At 42.3% G+C, this 27418-nt stretch overlaps 1 protein-coding gene across 5 annotated transcripts in view; it reads right to left on the bottom strand.

Moving 5' to 3' along the window:
- Positions 1-1842: 1842 nt before the first annotated feature.
- lrrc2 (leucine rich repeat containing 2) overlaps positions 1843-27418 on the bottom strand; it is a 30502-nt gene continuing 4926 nt past the window's right edge. For all 5 annotated transcript variants that reach the window (XM_042320830.1, XM_024418396.2, XM_024418398.2 and 2 more), the window contains 8 exons: positions 19561-19691; positions 18313-18374; positions 18040-18196; positions 17719-17852; positions 8821-8966; positions 8141-8293; positions 2380-2504; positions 1843-2190 (listed from right to left, as the gene is read on the bottom strand). In XM_042320830.1, coding sequence (XP_042176764.1) covers positions 2141-2190; positions 2380-2504; positions 8141-8293; positions 8821-8966; positions 17719-17852; positions 18040-18196; positions 18313-18374; positions 19561-19691 — 958 coding nt within the window. In that variant the 3' untranslated portion in view covers positions 1843-2140. The remainder of the gene's footprint in view (positions 2191-2379; positions 2505-8140; positions 8294-8820; positions 8967-17718; positions 17853-18039; positions 18197-18312; positions 18375-19560; positions 19692-27418) is intronic.

Raw genomic sequence — 27418 nt, forward strand, 5'->3', positions numbered from 1 at the left:
TTTGTGAACAGCAGTTTTCAGTTCTTTCCACAGATTCTCGATTGGATTCAGGTCTGGACTTTGACTTGGCCATTCTAACACCTGGATATGTTTATTTTTGAACCATTCCATTGTAGATTTTGCTTTATGTTTTGGATCATTGTCTTGCTGGAAGACAAATCTCCGTCCCAGTCTCAGGTCTTTTGCAGACTCCATCAGGTTTTCTTCCAGAATGGTCCTGTATTTGGCTCCATCCATCTTCCCATCAATTTTAACCATCTTCCCTGTCCCTGCTGAAGAAAAGCAGGCCCAAACCATGATGCTGCCACCACCATGTTTGACAGTGGGGATGGCGTGTTCAGGGTGATGAGCTGTTTTGCTTTTATGCCAAACATAACATTTTGCATTGTTGCCAAAAAGTTCAATTTTGGTTTCATCTGACCAGAGCACCTTCTTCCACATGTTTGGTGTGTCTCCCAGGTGGCTTGTGGCAAACTTTAAACAACACTTTTTATGGATATCTTTAAGAAATGGCTTTCTTCTTGCCACTCTTCCATAAAGGCCAGATTTGTGCAATATACGACTGATTGTTGTCCTATGGACAGAGTCTCCCACCTCAGCTGTAGATCTCTGCAGTTAATCCAGAGTGATCATGGGCCTCTTGGCTGCATCTCTGATCAGTCTTCTCCTTGTATGAGCTGAAAGTTTAGAGGGACGGCCAGGTCTTGGTAGATTTGCAGTGGTCTGATACTCCTTCCATTTCAATATTATCGCTTGAACAGTGCTCCTTGGGATGTTTAAAGCTTGGGAAATCTTTTTGTATCCAAATCCGGCTTTAAACTTCTTCACAACAGTATCTCGGACCTGCCTGGTGTGTTCCTTGTTCTTCATGATGCTCTCTGCGCTTTTAACCGACCTCTGAGACTATCACAGTGCAGGTGCATTTATACGGAGACTTGATTACACACAGGTGGATTGTATTTATCATCATTAGTCATTAAGGTCAACATTGGATCATTCAGAGATCCTCACTGAACTTCTGGAGAGAGTTTGCTGCACTGAAAGTAAAGGGGCTGAATAATTTTGCACGCCCAATTTTTCAGTTTTTGATTTGTTAAAAAAGTTTGAAATATCCAATAAATGTCGTTCCACTTCATGATTGTGTCCCACTTGTTGTTGATTCTTCACAAAAACATACGGTTTTATATCTTTATGTTTGAAGCCTGAAATGTGGCAAAAGGTCGCAAAGTTCAAGGGGGCCGAATACTTTCGCAAGGCACTGTATATCTCACTGGTCATCCCCAAAGCCAACACCTCCTTTGGCTGCCTTTCCTTCCAGTTCTCTGCTGCCAGTGACTGGAACGAATTGCAAAAATCGCTGAAGCTGGAGACTTACATTGCCCTCACTAACTTTAAACATCAGCTATCTGAGCAGCTAACCGATTGCTGCAGCTGTACATAGTCCATCTGTAAATAGCCCACCCAATCTACCTACCTCATCCCCATATTGTTTTTATTTACTTTGCTGGTCTTTTGCACAACAGTATCAGTACTTACACACCATCATCTGCTCATCATCATCTGCTCATCTATCACTCCAGTGTTAATCTTCTAAATTATAATTACTTTGGTACTATGGCCTGTTTATTGCCTTACCTCCTCATGCCATTTGCACACACTGTATATAGACTTTCTTTTTTTCTATTATGTTATTGACTGTACGCTTGTGTAACTCTGTGTTGTTGTTTCTGTCGCACTGCTTTGCTTTATCTTGGCCAGGTCGCAGTTGTAAATGAGAGCTTGTTCTCAACTAGCTTACCTGGTTAAATAAAGGTGAAATACAAAAAATAATTCCAGTTCATCTCTTCTGTTATATTTATTCAAATCTGACTAACCCAATGCACTGCTTGCTATGAATTCTATCGGATGGTGTTTGTATGTTTAGGTAAATAATATCCCATTTGGAACACTGACAAGTAAAGAGCGTTACATGCCTACGCCCCTGTGTTAAACAACTATCCAGGTGATGCGAGTTTTGGCATGCATCGGCAATGTAGTCAGCCTGGAACTCGGCCACTGTTTACAAGTGTTCAGAGGATTGACATGCAATGCATGCACAGCAGCATGGTTGTCCGTTTTCTTCTGGTCATCTGAATCTCCATTACAGACAGCATGAGAATGACACTTTGGTGGTGTATGTTGGGGCAGTTTCTGGAGAGAAATTATACATTACATGTCGAACTCTGCATTTATAGGCTACACAATAATACAGTATTAGACATATGAGTGCCTTGAGTGGTAAAGAAATTGTCTGTGGTGGATGGATCTAATGTCTTGCTAAGTGATTGTTAACTTGTCCAACAGTGAAACAACCCACAAATATGAAAAGCGATGTCTTACCTCTGTCCTTCACTGTGTCAATGTATGTCTGCATAAATTCTTTGTGATGGTCTTGCCTTGTTTCCAATATCTCATCATCCCCCTCCATTATTTCATCAACCATGTTGTCATATAGCTTAATGAATCTGAAAAGAAAAGGCATATCAGATTGCAAAATCATATGATGGAGTTAGTTTATATGTTAAAACGGTGGCATGGGCCAATTTTGTGTTTTTTTTTTTCATGGGGCAAAGAGAAAAATGTGCTGTTTTATAGCTAATCTCATGCTATTCTTTACATTTTGCCATAAGGCTGAGAGAAAATGTTGCTGTTTTAAAGATAATTTCCTGCAATTTTATACCTAAATAAAGATCAAATTTAGGTGGTTGACTGTGATAAAGGCACTGGAATATGAGCTGTCTTGCTTGCTAAATGAACAAATGAAATGGCAGTGGCATAGAAGCACAAGGATATAAGCTTCATTGCAGTCATATTTGTGGCTTATTGGGGGTGTGGCTTCCAGTTAGTTATTTTTGGCAACCCATCCCATTTGCAATCTTTTCAATTTTAATTGAATATTTATCATCTGGACCCAGTTTTTTAATACAGAAAAAATTATCCTGTGTTGTCCCAATCTTGTTCCCCCATTTGATTTAGTTCCCCCTTCATTAGAACAAATGTCATGGGATCATATAACATGATCTTTGTTGTAGTATATGATGTAATATGTTACAGATTTGATTCATTTTGATCTGGGAAAGCTTTCCACTAGATGTTGGAACATTGCTGTGGGGAACTTGCTTCCATTCAACCACAGGAGCATTAGTGAGGTTGGGCGATTAGGCCTGGCTTGCAGTCGGCGTTCCAATTCATCCCAAAAGTATTTGATGGGGTTAAGGTCAGGGCTCTGTACAGGCCAGTCAAGTTCTTCCGCACCGATCTTGACAAACCATTTCTGGATGGAACTCGCTTTGTGCACAGGAACATTCTCATGCTGAAACAGGAAAGGGCCTTCCCCAAACTGTTGCCATAAAGTTGGAAGCACAGAATTGTCTAGATTGTCATTGTATAATGTAGCATTAAGATTTCCCTTCACTACAACTAAGGGACCTAGCCTGAACCATGAAAAACAGCCCCAGACCATTCCTCCTCCACCAAACTTTACAGCTGGCACTATGCATTGGGGCAGGTAGCGTTCTCCTGGCATCCGCCAAACACAGATTAGTCCGTCGGACTGCCAGATGGTGAAGCATGATTCATCACTCCAGAGAACTCGTTTCCATTGCTGCATAGTCCAATGGGGTCGAGCTTTACACCATTCCAGCCGACGCTTGGCATTGCACATGGTGATGTTAGGCTTGTGTGCAGCTGCTCAGCCATTTTGTGAAGCTCCCGATGAACAGTTATTGTGCTGACGTTGCTTTCAGAGGCAGTTTGGAACTCGGTAGTGAGTGTTGCAACCGAGAACAGACGATTTTTATGCGCTACGCGTTTCAGCACTCGGCAGTCCCGTTCTGTGAGATTCTGTGGCCTGCAACTTTGTGTCTGAGCCGTTGCTGCTCCTAGACGTTTCCACTTTACAATAACAGCACTTACGTTTGACTGAGACGGCTCTATCAGTACAGAAATTTGATGAACTGACTTGTTGGCACTAAGGGGGTCGATTAAAAAAATGGTGCCGATAGAGAGGGCAGCCATGCTTCTAGCCCCTAGGCAACGTTGCAGCATTTTGTTTTGATTATGTGTTATTTCTTACATTATTAGGCCAGAATAATTTTTGTGTTATTACATACAGCCGGGAAGAACTTTTAGGTATCACTGCGGCGATAACTCACCAGCATTACCAGCATTATGACCTGGAATACGATTTTCCTGAATCAAATCCTTTGTTTGTACCCCCCAGGGCAATTGAACTGATTCCAGAGGCTGACCCAAAACATCACCGTCTGACTCAGGAGGCGCGCACAGCACCAACCGCTTCCGAGTATATTACTCACTAATGTTTAATCTCTCAATAATAAAGTTGATGAGCTGAGGATTTCCTTCCAGATATACATCAGGGATTGTAACATACTCTGGTTCACGGAAACAATGCTCTCTTGGGATTTACGGTCTGAGTCCGTACAGCCAGTTGGGTTTTCAGTTCATCGTGCAGCCAGAAATAAATATCTCTCCAGGAAGAAGAAGGTCGGGGTGTATGTTAAATGATTTCCTACTCATTGTGTGATTTTGATATCAAGTCCTGTTCTTCATCTGACCTAGAACACCTCACAATCAAATGCGGGTATAGTCACAGCCGTGTATATTCTCCCTCAAGCCGATACCACGACAGCCCTCAAAGAACTTCACTGGACTTTATGCATACTGGAAACCACATATCCTGAGGCCGCATTTATTGTAGCTGGATTTTTAACAAGGCAAATTTGAGGAAAGTGCTACCAAAATTCTATCAACACATCGACTGTAGTACTCGTGCTGCTAAAACACTTGACCACTGCTACTCCAACTTCCGGGATGCCTGCAAGGCCCTCCCCCGCCCTCTATTCGGCAAATCTGATCATGACTCCATTTTGCTCCGCCCTTCCAATAGCCAGAAACTCAAACAGGAAGTATGGACTATTCAACGCTGGTCTGACCAATCGGAATCCACACTTCAAGATTGTTTTGATCACGCAGACTGGAATATGTTCCGGGTAGCCTCCAAGAATAACATTGATGAATATACTGATACGGTGACTGAGTTTTTCAGGAAGTGTATAGGAGAAGTTGTTTCCACTGTGACTATTAAAACCTACCCTAAAAAGAAACCGTGGCTAGATGGCAGTATTCGCGTAAAACTGAAAGTGCAAACCACTGCATTTAACCATTGAAAGGTGACTGTGAATATGGCAGAATACAAACAATGTAGTTATTCCCTCTGCAAGGCATTCAAACAGGCAAAACGTCAGTATAGAGACAAAGTGGAGTCGCAATTCAACGGCTCAGACTCAAGGGGTATGTGGCAGGGTCTACAGACAATCACGGACTACAAAACACCTTCTTCGCCTGCTTTGAGGATAAGACAGCGCCACCGATGCGGCCCGCTTACCGAGGACTGTGGGCTCTGGCCGACAAGAGTAAAACCTTTAAACGTGTTAACCCTTGAAAGGCTGCCGGCCCAGACGGCATCCCTAGCCATGTCCTCAGAGCATGTGTAGACCAGCTGGCTGGTGTGTTTATGGACATATTCAATCTCTCCCTATCCCAGTCTGCTGTCCTCACATGTTTCAAGATGGCCACCATTGTTCCTGTACCCAAGAAAGCAAAGGTAACTGAACTAAATGACTATCGCCCCATAGCACTCACTTCTCACAAGTGCTTTGAGAGACAAGTCAAGGATCATGTCACCTCTACCTTACCTGACACCCTAGACCCACTTTAATTTGCTTACCGCCCCAATAGATCCGCAGACGATGCAATCGCCATTGCACTGCACACTGCCCTATCCCATCTGGACAAGAGGAATACCTATGTAAGAATGCTGTTCATTGACTATAGTTCAGCATTCAACACCATAGTACCCTCCAAGCTCCACATTAAGCTTGAGGCCCTGGATCTGAACCCAGGCCTGTGCAACTGGGTCCTCGACTTCCTGACGGGCCGCCCCCAGGTGGTGAAGGTAGGAAACAACACCTCCACTCGCTGATCCTCAACACTGGGGCCCCACAAGGGTGTGTGCTCAGCCCCCTTCTGTACTCCCTGTTCACCCATGACTGCGTGGCCACGCACACCTACAACACAATCATCATGTTTCCAGATGACACAACAGTAGTAGGCGTGATTACCAACAGCGACAAAGCCTACAAGGAGGAGGTGAGGGCTCTGGGAGTGTGGTGCCAGGAAATAACCTCTCACTCAATGTCAAAAAATCAAAGGAGATTATTGTGGACTTCAGGAAAGAGCAGAGGGAGCATACCCCTATCCACATCGAAAGGACACATCACTAACAAACTGAAATGGTCCACCCACACAGACAGTGTGGTGAAGAAGGCGCAACAGCGCCTCTTCAACCTCGGGAGGCTGAAGAAATTTGGCTTGGCACCTAAAACCCTCAGAAACTTTTACAGATGCACAATTGAGAGCATCCTGTCAGGCTGTATCACCGCCTGGTATGGAAACTGCACCGACCACAACCTCAGGGTTCACCAGAGGGTGTTGCGGTCTGCCCAATGCATCACTGGGGGCAAACTACCTGCCCTCCAGGACACCTATAGCACCTGATGTCACGGTACGGCCAAAAAGATCACCAGTCTCAGCGTCAACAGTGAAAGGCGACTCCGGGATGCTGGCCTTCTAGGCAGAGTTCCTCTGTCCAGTGTTCTTTTCCCCATCTTAATCTTTTCTTTTTATTGGCCAGTCTGAGATATGGCTTTTTCTTTGCAACTCTGCCTAGAAGGCCAGCATCCCGGAGTCGCCTCTTCACTGTTGACATTGAGACTGGGGTTTTGCAGGTATTATTTATTGATGCTGCCAGTTGAGGACTTGTGAGGCGTCTGTTTCTCAAACTAGACACTCTAATGTACTCGTCCTCTTGCTCATTGTGCACCGGGGCCTCCCACTCCTCTTTCTATTCTGGTTTGAGCCAGTTTGCAGGTTCTGTGAAGGGAGTTGTACACAGCGTTGTACGAGATCTTCAGCTTCTTGGCAATTTCCCGCATGGAATAGCCTTCATTTCTCAGAACAAGAATAGACTGACGAGTTTCAGAAGAAAGTTCTTTGTTTCTGGCCATTTTGAGCCCTTAATCGAACCCACAATTGCTGATGCTCCAGATACTCAACTAGTCTGAAGAAGGCCAGTTGTATTGCTTCTTTAAGCAGCATAACAGTTTTCAGCTGTGCTAACGTAATTGCAAAATGGTTTTCTTATGATAAATTAGCCTTTTAAAATTATAAACCTGGATTAGCTAACACAACGTGCTATTGGAACACAGGTGTGATGGTTTCTGATAATAGGCCTTTGTACGTCTATGTAGATATTCCATTAAAAATCAGCCGTTTCCAGAAACAAAAGTCATTTATAACATTAACTGTATTTCTGATCAATTTGATATAATTTGATGTTATTTTAATTGACAACAAATGTGATTTTCTTTCAAAAACAAGGACATTTCTAAGTGACCCCAAACTTTTGAACGGTAGTTGTACATAGACATGAAATCACTGGCCACTTTAATAAATGAAACACTAGTCACTTTAATAATGTTTACATATTTTGCATTAGTTATCTCATTTGTATATACTGTATTCTATTCTATTGTATCTTAGTCTATGCCGCTTTGACATTGCTCGTCCTTATATTTATATATTCTTAACTCCATTCCTTTACTTATATTTGTGTGTATTGTGTGTATTCTTGTGAAATTGTTTGATGTTACTTGTTAGATAGTTTTGCACTGTTGGAGTTAGAAACACAAGCATTTCGCTACACCCGCAGTAACATCTGCTGAATGTGTACGTGACCAATACAATTTAATGGAATTTTATCCTATGACAGTACCAAGTTGAAAGTCACTGAGCTCTTCAGTAAGGCCTTTCTACTGCCAATGTTTGTCTTTGGAGATTGCATGACTGTATGCTCGATTTTATACACTTGTCAGCAATGGGTGTGTCTGAAATAGCCAAATCCACTAAATTGAACGGGTGTCCACATACTTTTGTATATATAGTGTATATGTGACCACCAGGCGTAGTTATACAGTGATATTATGATACTAATCACTCTCAGTCATCTCGTCAGACTTACTTGATGGCAGGATTTTCTTTAAGCCCTGAAGGCCAGCAGATCAATGTGTCTCCACTAACAACAATCATCTTGAGTGTAGTGATATTTACCAAACACTTTGGCAAATATGACATGTTATTCTTATGAACAAACAAGGATTCCAATTCTTCCAACCTGAATCGGACACAGGAGGTATTGGGAATAGTTAAAGAAGCGGCGGCCAACCCTCCTCCTAGAGAGCTACAAGGTACAGGCTTTTACCTTAACCCAACACATATCTAATTCTGGGGTGTACTCACTAGGAACTAAACCAAAGCAAATGCGACAAAACGTGGAGGGTCCTACCTAAATTTGTCCAAAAATTAACAAGTTTTTCTTGCAGAACATTTTTCGTTGCCAAATACTTTGCTACGATTTGCACTAGCAAATACACCCCAGCTAATCAAGATCCTGATGAGCAGCTGATTAACAGAGCATTCAGCAGGGTTGGAGAAAAAACCTGCACACTCAGTAGCTCTCCAGGCAGAAGGTTGCCCCCACCCAAAGTGGAAACATGTCATCATTATAACCATTTTAGTATAATTTATGAATATGAAACTTTTATCATTAGATGATCATCATGATAATACATTATGGTAATGTGTGAGTGATGAATGATGAAATGGTAATCTGTTATAGCATTAAGGCTATGCTTCACATACCTGTCCATATCCTCAGGCAAATCCGTCAACATGTTGATACTCATATCCAACAATTGTAGGCTTGTCATACGAAGAGCACAGATGGGTATGCTGGCGAATTGGTTTTCTGCTATATCCAGATGTGTGACTTTCTTGAGATTGCTTAACTGAAACAAAGACTCTGATTTATTCTGTGTTTACATAGAAGAGCAGTAGCAAGAAAACAAATCCCTACAATAAAGGCCTTATAAAACATTATCATCACAGAATGAGACCTTTTGCATTTTTGTTAAGTTTTCGCATGGTTGTGGTTCGCCATTGTTGCTTGTTGTACAGTATACACACTGAGTGTACAAACATTAAGAACACCTTCCTAATATCGAGTAGCCCCCCTTTAGGACAGCCTCAATTCATAGGGGTACGGACTTTAAGGTGTCGAAAGCGTTTCACAGGGATGGTGGCCCATGTTGACTACAATGTTTCCCACAACCAAGTTGGCTGGATGTCCTTTGGGTGGACCATTCATGATACACACAGGAAACTGTTGAGCTTGTAAAACCTAGCAGTGTTGCAGTTTTTGACACAAACCAGTGCTCTTGGCACCTAGTACCATACCCCATTCAAAGGCACTTAAATCATTTGTCTTGCCCAATCACCCTTTAAATGGCACACACACAATCCATGTCTCAATTGTCTCAAGGCTTAAAAATCCTTCTTTAACCAGTCTCTTCCCCTTCATCTACACTGATTGAAGTGAATTTAACAAGTGACATCAATAAGGGATAATAGCATTCAACTGCATTCACCCGGTCAGTCTATATCATGGAAAGGGTGTTCTTAATGTTTTTTACACTCAGTGGAAATACCTGGTTCTAAGTTAACTGACAAAATAATGGAAACACTTGAGTAAATGAGGGATATAAAGTATATTGAAAGCAGGTGCTTCCACATAGGTGTGGTTCCTGAGCAATAAACATCCCATCATACTTAGAGTCATATATAAAAATGATGGATAGGCCATTATTTTGGCTACCATGGCTATGCCCCCATAGGATGACAATGCCCCCATCTACAGGGCACTAGTGGTCACAATGGTTTGATAAGCATGAAAATGATGTAAACCATATCCCATGGCAGTCTCAGTCACCAGATCTCAACCCAATTAAAGACTTATGGGAGATTCTAGAGAGGCGCCTGAGACAACATTTTCCACCACCATAAACAAAACACCAAATTATGGAATTTCTCGATAAATAATGGTGTTGCATCCCTCCAATAGAGTTCCAGACACTTTTGGAAAGACCTTGGACACTATAAACATCCAGCTAGAGGTCAGAGATCAGTGGAACAACAGTAATATAGCATGGCTGCTATTCAGAGGATTGTTGCTCTGTAACATAACTTGCAGCGACTGCCGCGCAGTTGGTTGGTGTATATAAATGTGCATATTCACAACAACCTGAGCCCGTTGCAGACTCACAATGATGGGGCTTTCCTTAAAAAATACAGGGTCCCACGAGAGGAGATAATCAGACTGCTTGACCTTGTGTCTCCCTCAATAAGCCGACCAACCCACTGCAACTTTGCCTGAGTGCTGCAACCTGGGCTTAGGGTAGATGTAACATAGTAAACAAAAATCTGGGACACTCTAATTAGTACGATATGTTACGTTTGTATGTATTACTTTGTGGATGTCCATCATCCATTTCGTATGATATGTTACAAATTACAATTAGCATGATATGGTTTGAATTACAATCCGTATATGTCAGAAATTGCAATTCGTACAATATGTTCAATATATGCAATACATGATATTTTATGAATTCCAATTTGTTGTGGCTAATGTTAGCTAGGTGGTGTTAGGAAATGATGATTAATATGACTGAACAAATCATTTTAAATGGAACTGTAACTAAGTAAACTTATACTCTGTTTTATTATATCTGATTAACTATATGAGTTCATAAGGTGGGATTGTGAGACACGGACAAGGAGTAATTAAATTTAATGAACACCATTCCACTAGGAAGAAACTAATGGGTTGGGGACTGTGTAAACAAACAATGTCGTTAACCTAACGTTGAACCTACAGAAACTTAGCTCTGGGGTTTTTAGATAAGGCAGTGAGTGCATTCCTTGGTTTTCTGTTAATTAAAACTGTCAGTTCAGTGGTGATCGATAATGTTGAGGGGTCAAAAGTTATCTGGGAGTGTGTTAGTAAGTTAGAATGAACTTTTCACCTTACTTTGTCCCGGTCGAGAGGAGGGGATTCTGTTAAAGCAATGAAATGACGTCATGATCTGTATATAAACTGCTGCACGTGATTAAGTGGGAGCACGCTCCGAGAATAAATTCTATGACCTATTATTGAAAGACTGGTCTGCGTCTATTTTATGCAAACAAGAAATCTTAGAAATTCTCATAAAATAGATTAAGGGCTTTCAATTGATGAAAGCACATTGGCATAATTAAATTACAGTAACAGGTGGCTAACGCTAACATTAGCTAGGTGGCTAACGTTAGGTAGGCTAGGGGTTAAGGATAAGGTTAGAAGTTAGGTTAAAGAGTTAGGGTTAATTTTGGATTTTCATTTACGATGTTACATTTAGTCTATGAGACCAGAGTGGTATCATACAAATCAGGTTTGAGGAGTTAGTGACGTAACTTTGGTCAACTCTGAGTTCAACTCGGGATAACCAGTCATATGATTATGGCTTACCTTTTAGTCAGGTCAATTTCTATGGCAACAAATACTTCAGATCTAACCTGCTCAGGAGCAGACTAACTCAAGGCTAACTCCATTTATCCTGAATGAAGTGTTTGATCTGCGAGTTGAGGACCAATGAAATCAGAATGCCTCCCTCTTGCAAAGATTGTGTCATCACCCCCTTTGTTTGAGGAAGACAATTTATTAAATATTGTATTATTCAACTGTTTTTGTGTGTAAATACATACAGTACCAGTCAAAAGTTTGGACACCTACACATTCAAGGGTTTTACTTTATTTAGACTATTTTCTACATTGTAGAATATTAGTGAAGGCATCAAAACTATGACATAACACATATGGAATCGTGTAGTAACCAAAAATGTTTGAACCTCTTTGGGCTGGGGGGGGCAGTATTGAGTAGCTTGGATGAATAAGGTGCCCAGAGTAAACTGCCTGCTACTCAGGCCCAGAAGCTGAGATATGCATTTTAGGATGTCTGTGAGTATAACAGAACTCATATGGCAGGCGAAAACCTGAGAAAAATCCAACCAGGAAGTGGGAAATCTGAGGTTTGTAGTTTTTCAAGTGAGTGCCTATCCAATATACAGTGTACATTGAGTCCGATTGCACTTCCTAAGGCTTCCACTAGATGTCAACAGTCTTTAGAACATTGTTTCAGGCTTTTTCTATGAAGGCGGAGGGAATAAAAGCTGTTTGAATCAGGGGTCTGGCAGAAAGCCATTAGTTTAGTCACGCGTGCAGCCGTGAGTACGAGCTGAGCTCCTATTCCTTTTTAAAGACAAAGGAATTATCCGGTTGAAACATTATACAAGATTTATGATAAAAACATCCTAAAGATTGATTCTATACATCATTTGACATCATTTTACAGTTTCTACGAACTGTAATAGAACTTTTTAGACTTTTCGTCGGGACCTAGTGCTCTCGCCTTGTGCATTTTGGATTACTGGACTAAACGAGCTTACAAAAAGGAGGTATTTGGACATAAATCATGGACTTTATCGAACAAAACAAACATTCACTGTGGAACTGGGATTCCTGGGAGTGCATTCCAATGAAGATCATCAAAGGTAAGTGAATATTTATAATGCTATTTCTGACTTTTACTGACTCCACAATATGGCGGGTATCTGTATGGCTTGTTTTTGTAGCTGAGCGCTGTACTTGCAGTAAAGCTTTTTTGAAATCTGACACAGTGGTTGCATTAAGGAGAAGTATATCTTTAATTATATGTGTAACACTTGTATCTTTCATCAATGTTTTCTGATGAGTATTTCTGTAAATTGATGTGGCTCTCTGCAAAATCACTGGATGTTTTGGAAGCAAAACATTACTGAACATAACGCGCCAATGTAAGCTGAGATTTTTGGATATAAATATGAACTTTATCAAACAAAACATATATGTATTGTGTAACATGAAGTCCTATGAGTGCCATCTGATGAAGATCATCAAATGTTAGTGATTAATTTGATCTCTATATCTGCTTCTTGTGACTCCTCTCTCAGGCTGGAAGAATTGCGTTTTTTTGTGACTAGGCGCTGACCTAACATAATCGCATGGAATGCTTTTGTCATAAAGCCTTTTTGAAAACGAACACTGTGGTGGGATTAACAACAGCTTTATCTTTAAAATGGTGTACAATACTTGTATGCTTGAGGAATTTTAATTATGAGATTTCTGTTGTTTGAATTTGGCGCCCTGCACTTTCACTGGCTGTTGTCAAATTGATGACAGCTTTACACACTCTTGACAATCTCTCAACCAGCTTTATGAGGAATGCTTTTCCAACAGTCTTGAAGGAGTTCTCACATATGCTGAGGAGCACTTGTTGGCTGCCTTTCCTTCACTCTGAGGTACAACTCATCCCAAACCATCTCAATTGGGTTGAGGTCAATTGATTGTGGGGGCCAGGTCAACTGATGCACCACTCCATCACTCTCCTTCTTCGTCAAATAACCCTTACACAGCCTGGAGGTGTGTTTTGGGTCATTGTCCTGTTGATAAACAAATGATAGTCCCACTAAATGCAAACCAGATGGGATGGCGTATCGCTGCAGAATGCTGTGGTAGCCATGCTGGTTAAGTGTGCCTTGAATTCTAAATAAATCACAGACAGTGTCACCAGCAAAGCACACCCACACCATCACACCTCCTCCTCTATACTTCACGGAGGGAACCACTCTTGCGGAGATCATCCATTCACCTACTCTGTGTCTCACAAAGACACGGCGGTTGGAACCAAAAATCTCACATTTGGACTCATCAGACAGATTTCCACCAGTCTAATCTCCATTGCCCGTGTTTCTTGGCCCAAGCAAGTCTCTTCTTATTATTGGTGTCCTTTAGTAGCGGTTTCTTCGTAGAAATTTGACCTTGAATGCCTGAATCACGCAGTCTCCCCTGAACAGTTGATGTTGAGATGTGTCTGTTACTTGAACTCTGTGAAGCATTTATTTGGTCTACAATTTCTGAGGTTGGTAACTCTAATGAACTTATCCTCTGCAGCAGAGGTAACTCTGGGTCTTCCTTTTCTGTAGAGGTCCTCATGACAGCCAGTTTCATCATAGTGCTTGATGGTTCTTGTGACTGCACTTGAAGAAACTTTCCAAGTTCTTGAAATTTTCCGTATTGACTGATCTTCATGTAATGATGGACTGTAATTTGTCTTTGCTTATTTGAGCTGTTCTTGCCATATTGTTCTTGCCTTATTTGAGCTGTTCTTACCAACTACCTACCTCCTCCCCTTATTTGAATTTGTTTTTCTGCTATTTTGCACACCAGTATTTCTACTTGCACATCCTCATCTGCACATCTATCACGCCAGTGTTAATTGATAAATTGTATTTACTTCGCCACTATGGCCTATTTATTGCCTTACCTCCTTACTTAATTTGCACACACTGTATACAGATTTTTCTATTGTGTTATTGACTGTGCGTTTGTTTATCACATGTGTGACTCTGTGTTGTTGTTTTTGTCACACGGCTTTGCTTTATCTTTTCCAGGTCGTAGTTGTAAATGAGAACTTGTTCTCAACTGGCCTACCTGGTTAAATAAATGTGAAATAAAAAAATAAAAAAATATGGACTTGGTCTTTTACCAAATAGGGCTATCTTCTAAATACCACCCTTACCTTGTCACAACACAACTGATTGGCTCAAAAGCAATAAGAAGGAAAGAAATTCCACAAATTAACAAAGCACACCTGTTAATTGAAATGCATTCCAGCTGACTACCACATGAAGCTGGTTGAGAGAATGCCAAGAGTGTGCAAAGCTGTCATCAAGGCAAAGGGTGGCAACTTTGAAGAATCTCAAATATAAAATGTATTTTATTTGTTTAACACTTTTTTGGTTACTACATGATTCCATATGGTATTTAATAGTTTTGATGTCACAATTATTCTACAATGTAGAAAATAGTCTAAATAAAGAAAAACCCTTAAATTCGTTTTTTTGTATGACTTAATCAAATTCAAAGACCCACTCCAATTTGCATACCACCCCAAAAGATCCATAGATGACACATTCTCAATTGCTCTCCACACTGCCCTTACCCACCTAGATAAGAGGAATACATACTGTATGTGAGAATGCTGTTCATTGACTACTGCTTGGCATTCAACACCATTGTCCCCTCCAAGCTCTCCACCAAGCTTAAGACTCTGGGTCTGAACACCTCCCTCTGCAACTGGATCCTGGACTTTCTGACGGCCCGAGCCCAGGTGGTGAGGGTAGGCGACGTCACCTCCGGCACCCTGACCCTCAACACAGGGTCCCCACAGGGGTGTGTGCTTAGTCCCTTCCTGTTCTCCCTGTTCACCCACAACTGCGTGGCCACGCACGACTCCAATACCATCATCAAGTTTACTGATGACATGAAGGTGGTAGGCCTGATCACCGGCGATGATGAGTTAGCCTACAGGGAAGAGATCTGTAACCTGACAGTGTGGTGCCAGAACAACAACTTCTCCCTTAATGTCAATAAGACCAAAGAGCTGATCATGGACTACAGGAAACGGGGGAGCGAGCACGCCCCCATCCACCTCGACGGGGCTGCAGTGGTGCAGGTTGAGAGCTTCAAGTTTCCAAATCACTAAAGACCTAAAATGGTCCAAACACGCGAACAGTTGTGAAGAAGGCGCGACAGCTCCTCTTTTCCCCTCTGGAGGTTGAAAAAGTTGGCATTCAAATCCTCAAAAAGTTCTACAGCTGTACCATTGAGAGCATTTTGACTGGCTGCATCACTGCCTGGTATGGCAATAGCATCGCCCTCAATCTCATGGAGCTACAGAGGTTGGTGCGGATAGCCCAGTACATCACTGTGTCCGAGCTCCCTGACATCCAGGACATCTATATCAGGCAGTGTAGTAGGAAGGCCAAGAAATTTTTTAAAGACTCCAACCACCCAAGCCATAGGACTATTCTCTCTGCTTCTGCACGGCAAGCGGTACCGGTGCATCAAGTCTTGCACCAACAGGCTCTTGAACAGCTTCTATCCCCAAGCAATACGACTGATAAATAGATAACAAAATAGCTATTTGAGTTAACCTTGTATCCTTATTGACCTTTTACTTTTTATTCTTGCACTGCACTCTCACAGGGCCCTACACACTCACACACACACTCACTCCATCATCTTCTCAATCACACATAATATGCACACACATTTATACTGACTCTACACACACCCACTCACATACAAGCTGCTACTACTCTGTGTATCTTATATCCTGTTTCCTAGTCACCTTACCCCTATACATATCTACCTCCATCACTCCAGTATCCCTGCACATTGTAAATGTGGTATTGGAACTGACCCTGTATACAGTATGCTTACTTACTTATTGTGTTCTTCATATTTATTTTTATTTCTTGTGTTTTTTTCTTCTAGTTGTACATTGTTATTGATTATTGCATTGTTGGTTTTCGAGTTTGCACGAAAGGCATTTCACTGTATTGCATGTGACTGTCACGACTCCTACCGAAGGTGGCTCCCCCTTCTGATCGGGTGGCGCTCGGCGGTCGTCGTCACCGGCCTACTAGCTGCCACTGATCCCTTTTCCCCCTTTTCTGTTTATTAGTTGCACCTGTGTTTAGTTTAGGATAATTGTTTGGGCTTTATTTACCAGCCGGCCCGCCTGCTTGTTGTGCGGGATTGTTTTCAGTGTACATGTTGTACATGGCTGTCGGTCACGGTTGTCCGTGTATTTTGTATTTTGCTGGACTGTTTAAGTTCCCCGTGTTTGGGGCATTTGTTTGGGTTGGCGTCGTTTCCCCGTTGTGGTGCAAATAAAGTAGCGCTACCCTGAACTCTCTGCTTCCTGACTTCTTCCTCCACTACACCCCGGGCGTTACAGTGACATTAAAACTTCAATCTTGAAAAGAGGTGCTTGTGTATTGATAAGCACACAAAAGACGGCATTAATGATAAGGAAAAAAATAAAGATGACACTTCTAAAAGCCTATTTCACACCATAGCCTGCTTGATTTGATTGATCTCTAGAGAAACTGTGCAATGTGCACATTGAGCTCACAGAAAACAATTAATACCAAAATTCAATTAGCTCAGCACTAGAGCTTAAGCACTGTAGAAAAGAAGACAACAGATTCAAATCTTGAAATCAATGGATTGTTTGTTATTTATTTTTGTCATTTATTTTCATTCTTAAAAACTAATCTGTGAAATGTATTGACATAGCTTACATTTCACATGAAATGTGGGCTATTAGTGGTGTTTGCGATTTCAGCACCAGGGAACTGGATGGGATCACGTGAAAAACCGAACATGGCAATGATGCTCTTAGCTGTCACACTTACAGATTCACTCTGCGTGCTTGTTTGGGAAACACTAAAAAGTAAATAACTTGGGAAGCACCTGCATCTGGTACTATAATCGTAATGCTTAATTTGTGTCACAACTAGGAAACGAGGCCCAGATCTGTCTACAAATGCAAGATATTCAGATCCAATGTGTGCATGACTAACTCCGGAGGTGGGCAAGAAGATCTGATCACAATCAGATCACAATGTGTATTTTGATTGTTTACCCCTGTCAAAAAATATTGTGCACAATCAGAATCTGGATCAAATCAGGAAAATGGATGCATGTTAGAACAAGGTATAAATGGAGCTTTTGAAGATATCATACCACACAAGCCATTTCACACAAATACCCCTTACCTCAAAAGGCAACTGTTCAAGATAATTTCCAGTTAGCTCCAATCTCTCCAGATTCTCACATTCACCAAGTTCTGGAGGAATACTGGACAGCCTATTGTAATTAACTTTCAGCACCCTCAGCTTTGTTAATTGACCTTACAAAAAAACATTGGAAAGACATGTAATGGAATGAAGAAACAGATATGTTCTAAATCGCATTGAAATTAAATTCAAATGAAGGATGTTTAATGAGCTAATGTAACAAATAAAGACAAAGTCATAGGAGAGACTTCAACTTTCATATTTTCAAATAGGAGGACATGCATGATACATAATAATTACCTATTTCAACAGGCAGCTTGTCAATTCCGTTTTGGGGTATATCCAATACGCAGAGGTCCGGAAACTGCACAATCCACTCTGGTAGTTTGCAGATTTTAGTTCTTCTTATGTGCCATTCTCGAAGGTATGTCATATCAAGAAGATTATCAGGAAGTTCCTGCATTGAAAGTAATACAACATGAAAACAACAATAATGTGGATACATACAATGGTAGTGATTTTATCTGAAAACAATCATGATGAAAAAGAATGAGATGGTATGAGCCAATTTACCATCCATTTATCACCATCCAGCTCAAAAATGAATTTGATGCCCTCAATTATGGAATTTGCATCTGTAGGATAAAAAAGTCAGTTAAAGAGTGGAGCATGGCATTGATTGAGAGTGAGAAGAGAGAGAGAGCACAGTAACTATGGCACAAGTACTTATTCAGATAAATATACAATGCATTCGGAAACTATTCCGACCCCTTCCCTTTTTTTCACATTTTGTTACATTACAGCCTACTCTAAAATGGATTAAATTATAACATGTACTCTACACACAATACCCCATATTGACGAAGCAAAAACAGTTTTTTTGCACATTATAACAAATAAAAAACAGAAATACATACAGTAAGTATTCTGACCCTTTGCTTTTGAGACTCGAAATTGAGCTCAGGTGCATCTTGTTTCCATTGATCATCCTTTAGCTGTTTCTACAACTTGATTGGTTTACCTGTGGTAAATTCAATTAATTGGTCATAATTTGGAAAGGCACACACCTGTCTATATAAGGTGCCACAGTTGACAGTGCATGTCAGAGAAAAAGCCAAGCCATGAGGTCAAATGAATTATCCGTAGAGCTCAGAGACAGGATTGTGTCGAGGCACAGATCTGTGAAAGGACACCAAAAAATGTCTGCAGGATTGAAGGTCCCGAAGAAGTTTGGAACCACAAAGAATCTTCCTACAGCTGGCCGTCGGCCAAACTGAGCAATCGGGGGAAAAGGGGCTTGGTCAGAGAGTTGACCAAGAACCCGATGGTCACTCTGACAGAGCTCCAGAGTTCCTCTATGGAGATGGGATAACCTTCCAGAAGGACAACCATCTCTGCAGGACTGCACCGATCAGGCCTTTATGGTAGAGTGGCCAGACTGAGCCGAAGGTTCACCTTCCAACAGGACAACGACCCTAAGAGCACAGCCAAGACAATGCAGGGGTCTCTGAATCGAACACCTCTGGAGCGACCTGAAAATAGCTGTGCAGCGACGCTCCCCATCCAACCTGACAGAGCTTGAGAGGATCTGCAGAGAAGAATTGGAAAAACTCCCCAAATACAGGTGTGCCAAGCTTGTAGCGTCATTCCCAAAAAGACTCAAGGCTGTAATCACTGCCGAAGGTGCTTCAACAAAGTACTGAGTAAAGGGTCTGAATACTTATGTAAATGCATATTTGTTTTATTTTTCTACATTTACAACATTTTCACGGGACATGTTGGATTGCTGTCCTAATGATTTAATTGTTTAGCTGAGCTTGCCTGTGTTTGGTATATCCTGGTGGGGCTGAATTTCATTCAGAGCTGTTCTCGTCAGGTAGTGTTGGAGCACTTCCACCTCGTTGGACTTCAATGTCTTGCATGCTATGCGATACTGCCATTGTTGATTGATCCTTGGGAAAAACATTTAAACGATTTTCTGGAAATGTTGACATTTGCGTAGTAGCATATTTACAAAAGGCATGGTTCGACCCGATCATCACAGCACCATCAATTGTTGAAAATACATTGTCTGGATGAGAGCAACGAGAAAGACACTGCTGTTGGATGTCATTATTATCACATAGCTGAGGTGAATCTAGTTTACCGGGGTACCAGTCTTTTTTTGTGCCATCATGCTACTCGTTTTGTCACACCAAATATTTTGCCGCTCCAAACAAGGAGCACGATGGCACAAACAGACTGGTAATCTAGGTGACTTAAAAGGAAAACTCCACCCAAAAACTATCTTTTGGTATTTGTTTCATTAGAACATTGTTGGTATAGTTCCAAAATGTTTTGCATGCCAGAAATCAAGATATAGATATATAAGATATATAAGAAATCAAGATATATAACTTTCAAAATACAGCAATACAGCTGGTATGATTAATTTTGCATTCAAATAATGCTGCGTTCAAATCAAATGAAATTGTATTGGTCACATGCACATGGTTAGCAGATGTAAAAAGGGCTGAAAATAAATTTGATTGCTGTTTTTGCAAGTGTAGCGAAATGCTTGTGCTTCTAGTTCTGACAGTGCAACAATATCTAACATGTAATCTAATAATTCCATAACAACTAACTAATACGCACACATCTAAGTAAAGGAATGGAATAAGAATATAAACATGCAGTTGAAGACGGAAATTTACATACACCTTAGCCAAATACATTTAAACTAAATTTTTCCCAATTCTTGACATTTAATCCTAGTAAAAATTCCCTGTCACCACTTTATTTTAAGAATGTGAAATGTCAGAATAATAGAAGAGAGAATGATTTCTTTCATCACATTCTCAGTGGGTCAGAAGTTTACATACACTCAATTAGTATTTGGTAGCATTGCCTTTAAATTGTTTAACTTGGGTCAAATGTTTCGGGTAGCCTTCTACAAGCTTCCCACAATAAATTGGGTGAATTTTGGCCCATTCCTCCTGACAGAGCTGGTGTAACTGAGCCAGGTTTGTAGGTCTCCTTGCTCGCACACCCTTTTTCAGTTCTGCCCAAAGAATTTCTATAGCATTGAGGTCAGGGCTTTGTGATGGCCACTCCAATACCTTGACTTTGTTGTCCTTAAGCCATTTTGCCACAAATTTGGAAGTCTGCTTGGGGTCACTGTCTATTTGGGAGACCCATTTGCGACAAAGCTTTAACTTCCTGCTTGATGTTTTGAGATGTTGCTTCAATATATCCACATCATTTGTTTGCCTCATGATGCCATCTATTTTGTGAAATGCACCAGTCCCTCCTGCAGCAAAGCACCCCCACACCATGATGCTGCAACCCCCATGCTTCATGGTTGGGATGGTGTTCTTCGGCTTGCAAGCCTCCCCCTTTTTCCTCCAAACATAACGATGGTCATTATGGCCAAATAGTTACATTTGTGTTTCATCAGACCAGAGGACATTTCTCCAAAAAGTACAATCTTTGTCCCCATGTGCAGTTGCAAACCGTAGTCTGGCTTTTTTATGGCGGTTTTGGAGCAGTGGCTTCTTCCTTGCTGAGCGGCCTTTCAGGTTATGTCAATATAGGACTCGTGTTACTGTGGATATAGATACTTTTGTACCGGTTTCCTCCAGCATCTTCACAAGGTCCTTTGCTGTCATTCTGGGATTGATTTGCACTTTTCGCACCAAAGTACGTTCATCTCCAGGAGACAGACCGTGCCTCTTTCCTGAGCGGTATGACAACTCCTATGGAGTTTATACTTGCATACTATTGCTTGTACAGATGAACGTGGTACCTTCAGGCATTTGGAAATTGCTCCCAATGATGAACCAGACTTGTGGAGGTCTACAATTTATTTCTGAGGTCTTGGCTGATTTTCTTTTGATTTTCCCATGATGTCAAGATAAGAGGCACTGAGTTTGAAGGTAGGCCTTGAAATACATCCACAGGTATACCTCCAATTGACTCAAATTATGTCAATTCGCCTATCAGAAGCTTCTAAAGCCATGACATAATTTTCTTGAATTTTCCAAGCTGTTTAAAGGCACAGTCAACTTAGTGTATGTAAACTTCTGACCCACTGGAATTGTGATATAGTGAATTATAAGTGAAATAATCTGTCTGTAAACAATTGTTGGGAAAATTATTTGTGTCATGCGCAAAGGAGATGTCCTAACCGACTTGCCGAAACTATAGTTTGTTAACATGAAATTTGTGGAGTGGTTGAAAAACAAGTTTTAATTAATGACTCCAACCTAAGTGTATATAAACTTTCGACTTCAACTGTATAAATATATGGATGAGCAATGACGAAGCGGCATAGGCAAGATGCAATAGATCGTATAGAATAGAATACAGTACATACATATGAGATGAGTGATGAAAGATATGTAGACATTATTCAAGTGGCATTATTAAAGTGGACAATGATTTCAAGTCTGTATGTAGGCAGCAGCCTCTCTGTGTTAGTTTTGGCTGTTTAACAGTCTGATGGCCTTGAAATAAAAGCTGTTTTTCAGTTTCTTGGTCCCAGCTTTGATGCACCTGTACTGACCTCGCCTTTTGGATGGTAGGTAGTGGCTCAGGTGGTTGTTGTCCTTGATTACCTTTTTGGCCTTCCTGTGACATTGGGTGCTGTAGGTGTCCTGGCGGTCAGGTAATTTTCCCCCGGTGATGCATTGTGCAGACCACACCACCCTCTGGAGAGCCTTGCGGTTGTGGCGGTGCAGTTGTCATACCAGGTGGTGATACAGCCCGACAGGATGCTCTCAATTGTGCATCTGTGAAAGTTCGTGAGGGTTTTAAGTGACAAGCCTAATTTCTTCAACATCCTGAGTTTGAAGAGGCAATGTTGCACCTTCATCACCACACTGTCATGATAACAACACCCACCCGTAGCACACGTTCCAGCAGGTATATCTCACTGATCATCCCCAAAGCCAACACCTCCTTTGGCTGCCTTTTCTTCCAGTACTCTGCTGCCAGTGACTGGAACGAAATGCAAAAATCGCTGAAGTTGGAGACTTTTATTTCCCTCACCAACTTTAAACATCAACTATCTGAGCAGCTAACCGATCGCTGCAGCTGTACATAGTCCATCTGTAAATAGCCCACCCAATCTACCTACCTATCCCCATACTTGATTTATTTTATTTACTTTTCTGTTCTTTTGCACACCAGTATCTCTACTTGCACATCATGAGAACTTGTTCTCAACTAGCCTACCTGGTTAAATACAGGTGAAAAAAAAATGTCTGTGTGGGTGGACCACTTCAGCTTGTCCATGATGTGTACGCCGAGGAACTTAAAACTTTCCACCTTCTCCACTGCTGTCCCATTGATGTGGATAGGGGGGTGCTCCCTCTACTCTTTCCTGAAGTCTTTATTTTTTCTTGACGTTGAGTGAGAGGTTGTTTTCCTGACACTGTCTCGTCATTGTAGCTAATCAAGCCCACTAATGTTGTGTCATCTGCAAACTTGATGATTGAGCTGGAGATGTGCATGGCCACGCAGTCATGGGTGAACAGGGAGTACAGGAGGGGGCTGAGCACGTACCCTTGTGGGGCCCCAGTGTTGAGGATCAGTGAAGTGGTTTCCTACCTTCACCACTTGGGGACGACCCGTCAGGAAGTCCAAGACCCGATTGCACAGGGTGGGGTTGAGACCCAGGGTCTCAAGCTTAATGATGAGCTTGGAGGGTACTATGGTGTTTAATGCTGAGCTACAATCAATGAACAGCATTCTTACATAGGTATTCCTCTTGTCCAGATGGGATAGGGCAGTGTGCATTGTGATGGCGATAGCATCGTCTGGACATATTGGGGCGGTAAGCAATTTGAAGTGGGTCTAGGGTGACAGATAAGGTGGAGGTGATATGATTGATCCTTGAGTAGTCTCTCAAAGCACTTCGTGATGACAGAAGTGAGTGCTACGGGCGATAGTCATTTAGTTCAGTTACCTTTTCCTACTTGGGTACAGGAACAATGGTGGCCATCTTGACGCATGTGGGGACAGCAGACTGACATAGGGAGAGATTGAATATGTTTGTAAACACACCAGCCAGCTGGTCTGCGCATGCTCTGAGGACGCGGCTAGGGATGCCGCCTGGGCCGGCAGCCTTGTGAGGGTTTAAATGTCGTTTAAATGTCTTACTCACGTCGACCACAGAGAAGGAGAGCCCACAGACCTTGGTAGTGGGCCGTGTCGGTGGCACTGTATTATCCTCAAAGTGGGCAAAGAAGGTGTTTAGTTTGTCTGGAAGCAAGACGTCAGTGTCCGTGATATGGCTGGTTTTCCTTTTGTAGTCTGTGATTGTCTGTAGACCGTGCCACATACGTGTCATGTCTGAGCCATTGAAATGCAACTCCACTTTGTCTCTATACTGACGTTTTGCTTGTTTGTTTGCCTTGCGGAGGGAATAACTACACTGTTTGTTTTCGGCCACATTGCCAGTCACCATTCCATGGTTAAATGTGGTGATTCGTGCTTTCAGTCTTGTGCGAAAGCGGCCATCTATCCATGTTTTCTGGTTAGGATAGGTTTTAATAGCCACAGTAGCTACATCATTTCCAATACACTTACTTATAAACTCACTCTCCGAATCAGCGTATACGTCGATATTATTGTCTGAGACTACCCGGAACATGCCTAATCCACGTGATTAAAACAGTCTTGAAGTGTGGATTCCGATTGGTCAGACTAGCGTTGAATAGCCCTTAGCACGGGTACATCCTGTTTGAGTTTCTGCCTATATAAAGGGCGGAGCAAAATGGAGTCGTGGTCAGATGTTTCGAAAGGAGGGCGGGGAAGGGCCTTGTATGCATTGCAGAAGTTAGAGTAGCAGTGATCCAGTGTTTTATCAGTGTCAGTACTACAGTCAATAAGCTGATTGAATTTAGGTAGCTTTGTTCTCAAATTAGCTTTGTGAAAATCCCCAGGTACAATAAATGCAGCCTCAGGAATGTGGTTTCCAGTTTGCATAAAGTCCCGTGAAGTTCCTTGAGGGCCGTCGTGGTATCGGCTTGAGGAGAATTCCCTTGGGCGATAATATGGTCGGCATTTTATTGTGCATTTTATTGTAGGTCAGGTGTAGGTCAGGTGAACAAAAGGACTGTAATGTTGTTACAATTACACTATGAGACGTTAATCATGAAACATACACCCCCACCCTTCTTCATCCCAGAGAGATGTTTATTCCTGTTGGCACTACTCACAAAGAATCCATTTGGCAGTTCATTAGAACGTGCGTTGAAGATGTCGTTCCCATAGCAACGATTAAAACATTCCCTAACCAGAAACCGTGGATTGATGGCAGCATTCGTGTGAAACTGAAGGCACGAACCACTGCTTTTAATCAGGGCAAGGTGTCTGGTAACATGACTGAATACAAACAGTGCAGCTATTCCCTCCGCAAGGCTATCAAACAAGCTAAGCGCCAGTACAGAGACAAAGTAGAATCTCAATTCAACGGCTCAGACACAAGAGGTATGTGGCAGGGTCTACAATCAATCACGGACTACAGGAAGAAACCCAGCCCAGTCACGGACCAGGATGTCTTGCTCCCAGGCAGACTAAATAACTTTTTGCCCGCTTTGAGGACAATACAGTGCCACTGACACGGCCTGCAACGGAATCATGCGGTCTCTCCTTCACTGCAGCCGAAGTGAGTAAGACATTTAAACGTGTTAACCCTCGCAAGGCTGCAGGCCCAGACGGCATCCCCAGCCGCGCCCTCAGAGCATGCGCAGACCAGCTGGCCGGTGTGTTTACGGACATATTCAACCAATCCCTATACCAGTCTGCTGTTCCCACATGCTTCAAGAGGGCCACCATTGTTCCTGTTCCCAAGAAAGCTAAGGTAACTGAGCTAAACGACTACCGCCCGTAGCACTCACATCCGTCATCATGAAGTGCTTTGAGAGACTAGTCAAGGACCATATCACCTCCACCCTACCTGACACCCTTGACCCACTCCAATTTGCTTACCGCCCAAATAGGTCCACAGACGATGCAATCTCAACCACACTGCACACTGCCCTAACCCATCTGGACAAGAGGAATACCTATGTGAGAATGCTGTTCATCGACTACAGCTCGGCATTCAACACCATAGTACCCTCCAAGCTCGTCATCAAGCTCGAGACCCTGGGTCTCGACCCCGCCCTGTGCAACTGGGTACTGGACTTCCTGACGGGGCCGCCCCAGGTGGTGAGGGTAGGCAACAACATCTCCTCCCCGCTGATCCTCAACACTGGGGCCCCACAAGGGTGCGTTCTGAGCCCCCTCCTGTACTCCCTGTTCACCCACGACTGCGTGGCCATGCACGCCTCCAACTCAATCATCAAGTTTGCGGACGACACAACAGTGGTAGGCTTGATTACCAACAACGACGAGACGGCCTACAGGGAGGAGGTGAGGGCCCTCGGAGTGTGGTGTCAGGAAAATAACCTCACACTCAACGTCAACAAAACTAAGGAGATGATTGTGGACTTCAGGAAACAGCAGAGGGAACACCCCCCATCCACATCGATGGAACAGTAGTGGAGAGGGTAGCAAGTTTTAAGTTCCTCGGCATACACATCACAGACAAACTGAATTGGTCCACTCACACAGACAGCATCGTGAGGAAGGCGCAGCAGCGCCTCTTCAACCTCAGGAGGCTGAAGAAATTCGGCTTGTCACCAAAAGCACTCACAAACTTCTACAGATGCACAATCGAGAGCATCCTGGCGGGCTGTATCACCGCCTGGTATGGCAACTGCACCGCCCTCAACCGTAAGGCTCTCCAGAGGGTAGTGAGGTCTGCACAACGCATCACCGGGGGCAAACTACCTGCCCTCCAGGACACCTACACCACCCGATGCTACAGGAAGGCCATAAAGATCATCAAGGACATCAACCACCCGAGCCACTGCCTGTTCACCCCGCTGTCATCCAGAAGGCGAGGTCAGTACAGGTGCATCAAAGCTGGGACCGAGAGACTGAAAAACAGCTTCTATCTCAAGGCCATCAGACTGTTAAACAGCCACCACTAACATTGAGTGGCTACTGCCAACACACTGTCAATGACACTGACTCTACTCCAGCCACTTTAATCACGGGAATTGATGGGAAATTATGTAAATATATCACTAGAAACTTTAAACAATGCTACCTTATATAATGTTACTTACCCTACATTGTTCATCTCATATGCATACGTTGATACTGTACTCTATATCATCGACTGCATCCTTATGTAATACATGTATCACTAGCCACTTTAACTATGCCACTTGGTTTACATACTTATCTCATATGTATATACTGTACTCGATATCATCTACTGTATCTTGCCTATGCTGCTCTGTACCATCACTCATTCATATATCCTTATGTACATATTCTTTATCCCCTTACACTGTGTATAAGACAGTAGTTTTTTTTTGGAATTGTTAGTTAGATTACTTGCTCGTTATTACTGCATTGTCGGAACTAGAAGCACAAGCATTTCGCTACACTCGCATTAACATCTGCTAACCATGTGTATGTGACAAATAAAATTTGATTTGATTTGATTTGATTTGATTTGGCTGTACCGACTCCAACAGCATATTCCGAGAGAGTCATGTTTCCGTGAAACAGACTATGTAACTATCCCTGATGTCTCCCTGGAAAGCAACCCTTGCCCTAATTTCGTCTACCTTGTTAT

The sequence above is a fragment of the Oncorhynchus tshawytscha genome, linkage group LG04, assembly GCF_018296145.1.
Source record: "Oncorhynchus tshawytscha isolate Ot180627B linkage group LG04, Otsh_v2.0, whole genome shotgun sequence".
Classification (NCBI taxonomy): domain Eukaryota; kingdom Metazoa; phylum Chordata; class Actinopteri; order Salmoniformes; family Salmonidae; genus Oncorhynchus; species Oncorhynchus tshawytscha.